This window comes from Ustilago hordei (assembly GCF_900519145.1).
Source record: "Ustilago hordei strain Uho2 genome assembly, contig: UHO2_contig_17, whole genome shotgun sequence".
Lineage (NCBI taxonomy): Eukaryota > Fungi > Basidiomycota > Ustilaginomycetes > Ustilaginales > Ustilaginaceae > Ustilago > Ustilago hordei.
The window spans coordinates 109627-122703 of record NW_024545291.1 but is presented as its reverse complement, the minus strand read 5'-3'; the positions used below and the strand labels follow the sequence as shown (position 1 = coordinate 122703).

Genomic DNA, 13077 nt, shown 5'->3' with positions numbered 1-13077 from the left:
AACGAGCTGAACGAGCTGAACGAGCTGAGCGCATAGCGAATGGACATGGTGATATCTTAGAGCAGTGTAGCGTTAGAGCAAGAAAGTCTGGTATCGTTAACATTATACTTTGCAACAACTCTCTCCGTTGAAACGAAAACGGATTCTCCATCAGGATCCCAACACAACCCAGAGATGTTGGTGGAAGAGGAACAAGTATGACCCTCGAAAGTGGAGGAAGGTCTATATCCTGCACCACCTTGTGTGAGAGCAGCAGCGAGAAGGTCTTCCCTCCTTCGGATGCTGCTTTCGACGGATGTGGTGGAGGTTGGATTTGTTAGCCAGTCTGGGAAGTAGTTAGATCCTCTACTACCGGCACTGGCTGTGATGGAAGCGGTATTGCCAGAAGCGGTAGAGAAAGGGTTAATAACGGATGAGGCAGATTCTGGACCTCTATCGACAAGATTGATGGCTCGATTCCACTCGCGCATAAAAGTGGCATGAATCATAGACCTTCTCTCCCTATCCCTCGCAATCGTCTCTTGCACACCTGCTCCGCCAGTCAACAAGCTAAACCTATCCTCAATACTTGCAGGCCTGCTTGCACTATTCCAGCCTTCTCCTGGATAAACACTGGACAATTGGGGAGCAACAAGCCTCTGCGTCTCTTGAAAAGTGACCGTGTCGGTTATACCCCAATGGTTCCTATGCTCTGTAAACGCTAAAAACCTGCCACAGGGCGAAAACTTTACCACCCTCGCAGCTCCACTCCCACTCGCCACACTAGCTTGACTCGTACTGACAGCGGCCAACCTTGTACTACTCCTAACATCCCATACCGAAACGATACCGTCTTGACTAGCAACCGCAAATTTGCTCCCATCAGGAGACCAAGTTGTACTGAAACACGCATCACTACTCGCACTATAGGTCGCAACTTTCACATGCTCCCCCGAACGCGCGACACTGTGGATGAAGACGTCGGGTGTATCCCCAACTGCAATTAGGGTGCGTTGATCAGGGCTGAGGGAAGAATGGTTGATCGCCGTAGGGAAATGAAGGGTGGTATTGCGTGAGAGACCGGGAAGACCAGATTCGATGCGGTTGTTGATGCTGTGCAGGTGGTGTTTGGGCGGACGAAGCTTGTAGAGCTTGATCGATTGATCGTTATTGCAGACCATGACTTTGATTGGGGCTGCGTTGGGGCTGAAAGCTGGTTGGGAGCTCTTGATCGTTGCCGAGGAGGAAGTGGCGGCTGCACGAGTGGCCGGAGAGCTACGCCAACGAGAACTGCGGTTGACGGAGGAGGGATCAAAGCCATATGCTGCTGCAAGCTCTTGGAATACACTGTGTGAGAGTTCAGACTGCATCTCTTGGTCACCAAAGAGCAGACCTGGTCTGGCGACATAGCTCGAAGAGCAAGGCTCGTCTCTTGCCCAGTGATAGTGAGAAGGAGAGTCGAATGGTGGGCTTGCATCGACAATGTCTGCTTTAGATGGGGTTGCAGAAGCTGATCCTGAGGTATGGGAGGAAGAGAGACGGCTGCTCGATGGGTGATTGAGATCATGCTGAATGGCGATGGCATTGTTGATTGAACCTCCTGTTGGTGTGCGCAAGAGCCATGGTGCTGGTGGCCTCTCTCCGCCATAGGATGGATCGAGCTGAAGATGCGATACTGAAGAGACAGGAGAGTGTAGAGGCCGAAGTGCAAGCTCACCGTGTTGACCGCCCGCAGCGAGGAGACCGCATCCTGTAGCAAGACAGTTGGGCTGGAAGTCAAGTGTGCAGTAGGTGGAAGGCTGCTTGAGGGTAGTGAAATCAGCTTGCTCGACTTGGAGTCGACTGACGAACAGGACCTTGTCTTTGATGCCAGTCGGTTGAAGAAGGTCACGGAGCTGGAGATGATGGATATTGACGCGAGCTGGGATGATGTCTGGGTCGGGATTGATATGCTCCACTCCGCGAGTCATGCTGACTGACGGATGAGGGCCAGCAAGTGCCCTCCGATGCGAACTCGGTAAGCGCAGCAAAGCACGATAGGTGTGCTGAGCTTGAGATATTCGAGCGACGTTATCTCATCAGATGATGGGATCGAGAACAGATCGAAAGGAGCGACGATGATTATGGAGGTTTTGTTCTAGTCTAGCGTGATGTAACTTTCAAGGGAATGTATAGCAGTACGAAAAGACAGAGCGAAGGAAGAGGGCTGCGACGGATGGCGATGTCGATGGCGATGTCGATGGCGATGTCGATGATGGAGATAAAGATGATAAAAGTGACAGACGGAACTCAGCTTTGGTGAGAAACGGTGTCGGATGTGATCCGATGTCAAGGGAGTAAGATAGAAATGATACAGTGAATCGAGTGTCGATACGCTTTGGGCATGTGGTAACTGTCATTCCCTTGCGCAGTGTGCAAAAGAGAGAGAGAGAGGCACGTCAGCGCAGTCGAGACCAATGCATGCACGCCTCTGCACCAATATTACATCTTAGGAGGCACTTGAGCAGAGCAAAGCTTTGGCTGCTCCACATTTTTGTGATTCTGTGCTTTTCGGGGCAGCTGCCCTGAGCATGGCCGTGTGAATACCGAGCCTAACCCTAAGCCAATTTTGAGCCTCGACTGTGATGACACTTTCCTAGTCTAGCGTAGGAGATTACCATAACTTAGCCTCAGGCATCAGAGCTCACCTCAGGAGACGGGGGATCGGGGCGAGAGGCTTTGCGATGCAATGTCAATCGGGGATATCGTGAGAGCACGATCGGACAAGTGCTGCACTCAGATGTTGGTCGTTTTATGTAGCCGAGACACATGAGATGGACAGGTCCAATCTCCCTCTTTAATCACTAACATCGCAAGCCATTTGCCAACGTGTGCCTGATGAGTCTGAATGACGTTCCAGATTCAGCGAAGCCGGCTCCTGCCGTCCAGTAGCGTAACGGTATAGTTATCAATCGATGGTAGAGCCTGTCATGATCGGCTGCGCTGGTCAATAATGACAAGCATGGTGAGTGGCTGTCGAGACCCTGATCGTGAGCAACCTGTTGTTTTTCTTTTTTCAAAATCAAATAAAAGTAGAAAGAATTAGAGCGTTTGACAAAGAAATCGCCGCACACTGCGCTTTCAGATTGCCTCTCGTTTTCTGCCCGTTGTCAGACATCCGAGAAGCGAGAGGGATAAAAAAAGAAAAAAGAAAAAAGAAAAAAGAAAAAGAAAAAGAAAAAGAAAAAGAAAAAGAAAAAGAAAAAGAAAAGAAAAGAAAAAGAAAAGAAAAAGAAAAAAAATAAAAAAATGTCCACCACCGCCATGTCCACGCATCCGAGTCTGGTTAGCCATCCACTTGAGCACCGCCTCCGCCAGGGCCATATCATGCACTCAATACCAGCCAAACTGCTTCACACCGATCCATACCGCTAGAGGTGGCATCGAGCACACGTCACTTCTACACATGACGCTGCTGACACCGTCGACGAGCAGATATGACAGGGATGACCAGCGGGGGAGGGGCCGAATTATCGAGCGCGTATCCATCCTCGGCCGTCCGATCACACCCTCGTCCAAACTCAGTGCTATGAGTCCACAAAGCTTGAAGCGGCGCTGATGATTTGGTTTATAACTTCCAACTCAGTAGGATGGCTGCTTTCTCGTGCAGGACATCGAGGGTCTGAAGAACGAGTGACCTGGTCATCATCTCGTGCAGTGCAGTCGCCATCGAATGCAGCGACGATAAAAGGACCTGTCTCGACTTTCGGTCTTGTAACACCATGAATGGCCTTAAGAATGCTTGTCTCTAGCCCTACTGGACAGGCGCAGGAGTGCTGATGAGGCCAGATTCCACGAAAGTAGGGGTGTTGCGATTTCAATTCCAGGTCGTATGTCTTGCGCCCGGTCCATTGTCCTGTCTTGCGCCAAGAGCGCCTCGACTCTGGTAGCCAAAGACTATAGGCCTCCAAAGAGTCTCAATGTCTCTGTCCTCTCATTGAAAGTATGGTCGTTGGAATCGTCCAATACTCAGATTGCGTAGGGTAGGCCCAGCATTTGTGAAGAGCTTTCACAGCTCCTGAACTGGCTTCCACCCTTGGACAACGCCAATCCGACAACAATATCATGGGCCGCAGAGCAAACGGTGAGGAAAGGATATGCCAAGTGCTGATGAATGGCTGTACGACCTTGCTCGTCCAACAAGGCAATGCTGAGCAGATTCGTGTAGCGATGACGACCGAACCCTTTAGGTTTGCACGGCAGCTGTTTGCAGGATGCGTGTCAAAATTTCCGCTGCCATTGATTCTTTCTGCTTGTGCGAATGTGCCGCGTGTCGGGTTCATCTGCGTCTGTGACAATCAATAAATAATGCCTCTTCGAACAAGGCCAAGCCAAATAATGCGGCATTGGTGGCAGCGGTCAAGTCAAGTTTCGGTCCCCATTGTGTTCTACTCTGACCCAGACAACACACTCACACACACACACACTCTCTCTCTCTCTCTCTCACACACACAACTGAACAGACTCTTCCCGCCACGCCCTCTCTCCCTCTCTTTCTCTCTTTCTCACTAAAACCTTGGCTCCTCTCCATCGCTCGTCCCGCATCGACAGCTTCTTTACGCCCGACTGCTTCTAGCTAAGTTAAATTAGCTTCCCCTTGTTCTTGATCCTGTCTACCCACCACCCTCTTCACCATCATCTACGTGTTCGTGGAGCCGCTTCACCTTCGCTGATTGGAGGTATGTATGCTTCTCGTTCTCCTGCTTGTTCCCCCATCCAGTCCAGTCTGGTGCTCGCGATCATCACACCCTCTCTCGCAGCATGCCCCATGCTTCATGTCTCTTCCCCTTCTCCATCGCCTCAATGTCGAGCTGTTTCTTCCCCTGCTACGCCACATGTCATGTAGACCCTCGCCTCTGTCCATTCGGTCATAAGCCTGAGCGGACCTCTTTGTGAGCATACGGACGGGCCAACAGAGATGTATCCTCTGCAACTCGATCGGCTCAACTTTCAGCGAGCTCGACCCCTCGATGTGACCTGCATATGGGCTTTGCTTCAGCTGCGAAGCACGACAAGACGAGCAAAACATTGCCACCTCTTTTCCCAGCTTCTTTGCCCTTACCCTAGATTTCTGAGCCTCTACATCCAGACAGTTCTAGAGGGGCGATCTGTTGCCTCCTACTGAGGTGATCGAGGCTCTAGAGCAATCCACTTGTTTGGCCTCTTGATACTGTCGCTTGCCCTTGCTTCACTGCTTCGACATTTCTTAGCTTGCAGCGTTCTTCCCCACTCTCCATTTCTTTCATCGCCTGTTTCATGTCTTGCGCCCTCTCGCTCTGTTGCTTTCTCTGGAGTCCATCTCCGAGACGCTTCCTTGACGGCATTTCGCTTTGCCCGCCACTCAGTCGTTCCTCCCCGGGCATGCTCTGCTGTCCAACTCTTTCTTCTGGCTTTCCAGGCCGGCTTCACCCTTGATCGGCTAGTAGTCCTTCCAAGCTGCACACTTTACAACATAAAGCTGACCTTTTTCTTTTTTTTTTTCTTTTTTTTTTTTTTTTTTTTTTTTTTTTTCTTTTTCTACCTCCTCTGCGCTCCTCTTGCCCGCTCCCGCCAACGCCGCCTTTGTCTTACCTCTTCCTTTTGTTCTTTTTCCTTTTTCCTTTTTCCTTTTTCCTTTTTCCTTTTTCCTTTTTCCTTTTTTTTTTCTTTCCTTTTTTCTTTCTTTTTCTCTTTTCATTTGCCTTGATTCGGCCCGCATGGTGACTGCATCCACACGCTTCTGTCTTGCTCACTTGTGTCATTTTGGCCTGTCGGACCTAACTTTCTCAACGTCGAACCGCTCATCATCTGTGTCGTTCCTTCCTTCTTGGATCTTGCTCAACCCTCCGGCTCGATCGGTCTGGTGTTGCTCGCATATGCTCCTTCTCTCCCTCACCACCTCCCTCACCAACTTGCTCCCTTCTCTTCCTTGCTTCGACTCGCCATTGTGGTCGATGTCGACCCTCCTCCGTTCATGATTCACCCTCCTTCCCACCTTTCTTTTCTTCTAATACCTCTCTACTAGCGGACAGGTTGACTTTGCTTTCGCTTGTCGCTGCGTACCCGCTGCAATTTTTGCTCGACCCTCCATCAGCTTTCAACCATCGCCTTTTTCTTTGAAACCGCACCATTCCCTTCCTTCCACTACTCTCCCACCACACCACCTTCCTAGCTTCTTCTTCTTCTTCTTCTCCTCCTCCTCACCGCTTTGCTCCCCATCATATCGCGCTAGCATACTCTGCGGGAAGGTAGGTAAAACGTGGGGTCACTCATTTATCGAGCCCGTGTTCGGTCCACTGCTCGAGTCTTGCTCCTCACATATACCCTCTAGCCGTGCTCCCTTTCTTCTTTCCCTCCTCCACTTTGGAGCGCCCAGCTTGTTCGGCCCCCTCCACCTCCCTTTTCCCCCCTTCAAGCCTGGTGCACCTGGTAACACGCAGCAGGTTGCCCCACCCCAACCCTAGGGCTCAACTTGCTGCGGTGGCGGAGGAGGCAGTCATCCTTCGCCTTGCTGTTTCCGTACTGCTTCCTCTCTGTTCGCAGCGTTCGGCACTACACTCAGCATGGCCACCTCGTCGCTGGCTGCCACTGGCTTGACCGCCTCCAAATCCGGTCTCCAACAGCAGCAACAGCAGCAGGCTCTCCTCGATGCCTCCCCTTCCTCCGCCTCCACTGCCAAATCCGCAGCGCCCGTCACCAGGGTAGCTATTCGAGATGGTAAGATGATCGGCATCAACGACCACATCTACCTCTCACCAGCATGGGCACCTGCAGCCGGTGAGCCTTACATGATCGCTAGGGTCATGGAGTTTGTTACTGCCGCCTCCTCCCGCAGTGGCGCAGCTGCACTGGCTAGCTCTTCGGGCACCTTGCAAGTCCGCGCCAATGTCTTCCTACGCATGCGTGACATCAGCCTTCGCAGCACCAACGACCCTCGCCTTCTCGTAGCCACCATGCATTCCGATGTCTTCAGTCTCGAGAACGTCCGCGGCATCTGCGAGGTGCGTCATCGCGACCTGATAGGCTCAGGCACCGCTCCCGATGTCAGCCAATGGAAGAAAAAGGAGGATCACTTTTATTATTACCAGCTCTACGACCGCTACATTCACCGCTTCTACGACGTCATCCCCACCGAAAAGGTTCAGAACGCACCACCAGAAGTTCTCACTACCTTGCGCAATCGCTACTCTTTCGTCCTCGCCGAAGCCGGCATGATCAACGATCTCACCGATGCACTTCGAGGATGTGCCGTTTGCCATCGATGGGCTTCCGGCCCGGAATCCGTGCGTTGCGACACATGTAAAAAGTACTTCCACATGAAGTGTCTCAACCCACCTCTCGCATCCAAACCCGCGAAAGGCTACAGTTGGACCTGTGCGCCTTGTTCTCGTCGACATGAACAGGACGTCGAACTCACCTTACAAACAGGAGGTCAACTCTTATCCACCTCCACCTCCTCCAGCACCAACGACAGCACCTCCAACCCACCTAGACATCACATCACCGCCGCCCTCAGCAGAGGTCGCGGAGCACCGCGTGGTCGAGGCGGTCGACCCTCCCACCCAAGAAGAGGCGACGATATTGCTTCGACAAGCAACACTCCTGATGGAAGCCCTATGCCGGAAAAGACAACAGACGACATCCGCGGAACCCGTTGTTTCATGCGCTGGCCCTATCGATACTTTGGCCAACACACCAACGCAATGGACGTACTCGACCCACATGACTCGGTCTATCCGATCGCTACCACCCGACTTGGACCCAAGTACCAAGCTTCACTGCCAACATGGGACGAGCAGAAGGAGGCTGGCCTTGGTGTCCACTGCCGCACAAAGGAGAAGGCCAAAGAAGAGGAAGGAGCCAATGTCGGCAACGGCGACGATGCCGCAGCTGGATTGGTGGCACCTGCATCCGGCCAAGCAAGTGCACCCACCTCTCATAAGAAGAAGGGCAGGCCTTTCAAGCGTAAACGAGAAGCATTGGAAAGGTCAGACACGCCAACGACAGGAACAAGCACACCAGCTGCAGCACAAATGTTGCTTCCTTCAGACCCGCCCGAATTCGAACGCGGTGGCGACGAGAGCGTCGAACCTATCTTCCTTCCAACTGTCTCTGAAGACGAACAAGTGCTTGATGCCTACCTTCAAGCAGTACGGGCTCACTTCAAGAGCGTTCCACCACACCATGTCGATTTGATCGACCGTGCGCTCATGACCTTTACGCAGAAGGAGGGTGACCCCGTTCAAGCACTAATGTCCATGTCGACTAGCACCACCAAGCAGCTCCGCATCAGCCACTGGACTGCGAAAGAGGCAAAGCAATTCGACACGGGCATTGCACAGGTCAACTCGGATATGAAGCAGCTCAAGAAGTTCATCCCTACCAAAAATGTATCTGAGATCGTACGCTACTTTGTCGTCTGGAAGATTCAGCGAATCAAGGCTGATCTCGAGGCTATTCAGGCAAGCAAGCCTCTCGCCACAACGTCGGCCAAGAAGGGTGCTGCGAACAGGGTGAATGGATCTACAACTTCCTCAACAAACCCAGCTCCGACGCCGACGCCGAAGCCGACCACATCGCGTGCAGTGTCACCCTCGCTGTCCGTGTATGGAGATGACCCACCGTCCGGCCCGACAACGTCTTGTGCGATGTGTTCGACAACCTCGAGCCGAATTTGGTACAAGGGTCCAGCATCGCTCGCAAACCGTGTGTTGTGCGTCAACTGCGGTATCTACTGGCGGAAGTATGCTGCCGAAACGTTCAACCCGGATCTCGTCTCGGTCAACACACGCAACAAGTCGGGCACAGCTGCTGCAGCCGTCGCTGCCTTTGGCGTCTCTGAAGACGGCCTTGGAGTCGCACCTCCTGCTAAACTTTCGCGGACCTCGCGCGATGCGAAAGGATCGACACCAGCAACTTCACCTGGACCCGTGGCACCACCTTCCGTGCCGAAACCCGAACCGCTTAAGTGCGTCATGTGCAAGCGTATCGAGCCCAAGAAGAAGCTCGCTCAGTGCCGTCAGTGTTCTCTCAGCGTCCATCAGGGCTGTTACGGCTTGACGGAAGAAGAGGTCGAGATGGACATGTGGTATTGCGATCCATGCCGGAACGAGCAGACGCAGGAGTCAGCCTTGTTGCCACGATGCATTCTTTGTTCACCACAGGCGCAGGAGGATGCTGCCGCCAACTCGGCCAAGTATGCTGCTAGTGCTGCTGGCGGTGGAGAAGGCAAAGCTCGAGGCAGACCCAAGAGTGTCTCCACCGCTGCAAACACAGGCGACGACGGCCTCAAGAAGCAAGTAGGCGCAGTTTCTCCTGCAGTTCTCAAGGCACCTCTGGGTGCGTTGGACGCTTTCAAACCGACCGAATGCAACAACTGGGCACACGTGCTGTGCGCTGTCTTCATTCCTGAGGTCGTCTTCTCCGATACTACGAGACTCAAGACCGTCGAAAGCTGTGGCAATCTGCCGGCATGGAGATACGAAGCAGAATGCTGCATCTGTCACACACCCAAAGGCGCGTGCGTTACATGCTCGGAACCGTTCTGTCGCAAAACCTTCCATGTGTCTTGTGCACACAACCAGCTGCCTGCCTTCACACTCGCATTCGAGGTTCTTCCGGTCAAAAGCACGAGGCGCGAGGTTGTGTCGACACTCACCTTTAAAGGAGAGACTGGACACATGGTGCCTCAAGTGTGGTGTAAGGAGCACAAGGAGATCGCCAAGTCGAAAAAGCTGTACGATGTTGCAGAGGTGGATCAGAAGACTGGCCTGACGAGTCTTCAGATGTTTGCCCGCGCCAATAAGCATCTGGCTGTTCCAGCAGCTAATGTCGGAACATTGGTGGGAGAAACAAGTTATGCGCTACTAAGGAGAGCAAAGAGATTCGATTCGTTGCTGGTGAACGGGTTGGTAATGGGCAGTGCCACTCCCGCACCTCAATCAGCTACTCCTGCTCCTTCGATGCGCAGTAGCACATCAAGTACAGTAATGGGGCAAAAACAATGCTCAAGCTGCAAAACTCGCTTTTCGCCGTACTGGTGGCATATCCCCTCCAGTACAGAAGGAGGTAGCGTTAAGGCGGAGGAGGGTCTCGAGGGCGCATTGTGCTGTAATTTTTGTAAAGAGACTCGTTTCAAGGGTTCTCCTCTCACGGCTTAAAGTCGTCATTGATGATGAGATTGTCGTTGTACTCTCAGCAATCATATCCAAGATCATACACACAACTTGCCAGTCTGATTTAAAGATGCCATCTCATTGCACCTCTGATCGTGACATCTGAGATTAGACGAGAACATACAACCGCAGATGGCTGTGGCTCATTGCGCAGAAGCACCACCTGTGGTGCTAGAAGTAGTGGCGGAGGGTACAGGGGGCAACGACACTCCACTGGCATTCGTATTCTCTGTCACTGCTGCTGCTGCGGAAACGCCCTTACCCTCCCCTGCGGAGGTGGGAGTAGGAGGGGTGCTCACACTCTCATCTCCCTCTCCAGCACCCTGCTGCTGCTGCTGCTGCTGCGTCACCTTACCACCGTCCGTACCTGCTCCGGTCCCATCACCGTGTGCAGCTGCCGCAGCAGCAGCAGCCACAGCACTCAACGAATCCAAACTCTGCCCTCCTCCACTCGCACTCGCACTTCCACTACCACTACCACCGGCACTCCCACCAGACATACCAGTTTGTCCACCAACAGAACCCAACACCTCTTCCTCCTCCTGTGTCGTCAGCAACGGGATCTCAGGTAACTCCTTGGCCAAATCGTCCGCCTTCATAACCGGGCCCGGTCCCGCGTTGTCTCCACTGCCACTCAACGCCGCCAATGCAACACGTAGAGTATGATTGTCCTGCCTCAACCCATCAATTGTCTGCAAGGCCTCTACATACCTCCTCTTGCACTCGGTTGCGATGCGAATTGCAGCTTCCAGACGAGTGGCTTTGGACTCAAGCACTTTGACGTACTTATCCCGACGTTCACGGAACGCACGCTGTGCGGCACGGTTCTGTGCAGCGCGCTTAGAAGTGCTGAGCTGTCGGGTGGGTTTGAATGCTCCGCCCGAGCCCTGCGCTTGCGAAGCATCGTCGTGTGAGAATGAAGCAGAGCTCGAAGATTGCGTTTGCTGTTGTTGCTGTGCAAGGTTGGCCTGGGCTTGAGCAAGGTGTTGTTGATAAGCTTTCTGAATCTCAGCCGGAATGTTCCCCTCGGACCAGCTATCGGGGAAGGGCAGCGAAGCACCCTCTGTAGCAGCAGCTGCAGCGGCAGCGGTAGCAGCAGCAGCAGCAGCAGCAGCAGAAGACAGATGCTGCTCCTCATCCTGTTGTCTTGCTGCTTTGCTTGCCCTCCTTCCCCCCGCTGCTGCACCGGAAGTGCTACCGGATTGAGACGAACGACGTTTCTCTCCCCGCTTCGCATCACCAGTGCTACCATCTGCATTGTTAACAGGAAGCGACTCGTGGTGGACCTCGGGATTTTCTAGATGACCATGCTGTGAATGCTGTTCGGAATCGTATTGCTGTTGAGAGGCTGCTTGAGCTAACTGCATGACTGCTTCCATTGCGTGACTGTGGTCGACGGCTGAAGGTTCGGATTGGGCTGCATCCTGACCTGACTGTTGCTGCTGTTGGGCGGTTGAGGAGGTGGAGGGTTGATCGTTGGACTCGATGGTGGGGTCGAGGTTGCTATGTGTGTACTCCGAGGCTGTTTCATGGAAGAAGGAATATGGTGTCAATGCGGGGTGCGCGGGAATGTTGATTATGTCATGCGCAGTCACCCATACGCGGAGGCAGCGAATACTTACAGTTGTAGTCTGCATCTGCGTCCTGCATGTTGTGCTGGTCTTTCGATTGGGAGTCCATGGTCAATGCGATGAATCAGCGCTCGGTATTGCGCTTAGAGGATATGTCCTTTGAGGTGATTCTGGTTTCTTGCCGGGAAATGTCAAAGAGTGCGGTAATATTCGGCAGCCAAACGCGTTCCGACGCGATACTTGACACGGATGGATGATCTCAAAGCTTGACTAGCTTGGATGGATGGTGGTAGCTCGTAGACGTCGAGCCTGGTTTAATGAAAAAGCTAGATGGGTGGATGATTCGAGTTCGATCTCGAAAGCTTCAACGAGAAGGAGCGCAAATGGAGTCCAAGGTGGTGGTGGAGGAGAAGGATGAGGAGTTGCTGAGTCAGGATCACGCATCTTTGAGTCAGAAAAGCCAAAGATTCGCGATTTTGGACAGAGGAAGAGAAAAGAATCGAGAATTTCGCCGGATCGGGGGGGTTTTTTTTTTTCCCAGCCGATGGCTGTCCGATCTAGCTGAGCCCCTTTGATGCAAGCTTGATGCACCGATGCAGCAGACGTTCGCATTGCTGGCACAGCTCATTCAGCTCCACCATCAGATAGTGCTCACCACTGACAAGTGAGAAGATGGTGATGAGACTGATGCATTGATCTGGCCGCTGGAGTGCAAGAGGCGCAACGGTGCGAGCGAGAGAGGGATATACACAGAAGCAAGGCAAGATGAGCAGAGCCGTTGAGTTGAGCGGACAGCCAAATTCAATCTGACTGCTCTGAAGGCCTTTTTGGAATTAACGATTAAATTGGACGCATCAGCCGGTTGGCTCTCAGGGCTATCAGACGAGGCAAAATCAATCACTCACTCACCGCCACTGCCAACGACATCCAGCTCCACTTGCACTCTCTCACTCACTCACTCGCAACTCGGTTCAGTCAGACGACCCTCTTCGCCATCTCTGCTTCGGTTTACCATTACCATTACCATCACCATCACCATTACCATTACCTTACCTTTCCTTTTATTCGCGTCGACGCCTATCCTATCCTCTTCCTTCTTCAGCTTCCGCAGCCTTGGCTGTCTTCGAACAACTGCTGCGCCAAACCCTCTCATCCCTGACGCCGCTCATCATCAATCGCTGATCGCAGCAATTTCAACATCTTTGGCGTATCTTGTTCTGCTTAGCTCTGAACAACTTCTCTCTCACATATCGCTAACTCCAACGGCTACATTGACCGTGCGCCCGGGCATGGCGGTGCCCAACCATTGAGCGACAGCTAGCATTTCGCAGTCA

General features: G+C 52.8%; 3 protein-coding genes across 3 annotated transcripts; 1 reads left to right on the top strand and 2 right to left on the bottom strand.

Annotated features, from left to right (window-relative positions):
* Nucleotides 1-56: 56 nt before the first annotated feature.
* UHO2_06117 (uncharacterized protein) lies at nucleotides 57-1949 on the bottom strand (the record flags this gene model as incomplete). The annotated part of the gene is made up of 1 exon (XM_041560340.1): nucleotides 57-1949. The coding sequence occupies one exon, from the start codon at nucleotides 1947-1949 to the stop codon at nucleotides 57-59; it is 1893 nt and encodes a 630-aa protein (XP_041416274.1).
* A 4611-nt stretch (nucleotides 1950-6560) lies between these two features.
* UHO2_06116 (uncharacterized protein) lies at nucleotides 6561-10157 on the top strand (the record flags this gene model as incomplete). The annotated part of the gene is made up of 1 exon (XM_041560339.1): nucleotides 6561-10157. The coding sequence occupies one exon, from the start codon at nucleotides 6561-6563 to the stop codon at nucleotides 10155-10157; it is 3597 nt and encodes a 1198-aa protein (XP_041416273.1).
* Nucleotides 10158-10315: 158 nt separating this feature from the next.
* UHO2_06115 (related to YAP6 ### putative basic leucine zipper transcription factor) lies at nucleotides 10316-11852 on the bottom strand (the record flags this gene model as incomplete). The annotated part of the gene is made up of 2 exons (XM_041560338.1): nucleotides 10316-11694; nucleotides 11795-11852. 2 exons carry the CDS (start codon nucleotides 11850-11852, stop codon nucleotides 10316-10318), a joined length of 1437 nt encoding a protein of 478 aa, XP_041416272.1.
* Between the last annotated feature and the right edge of the window lie 1225 nt (nucleotides 11853-13077).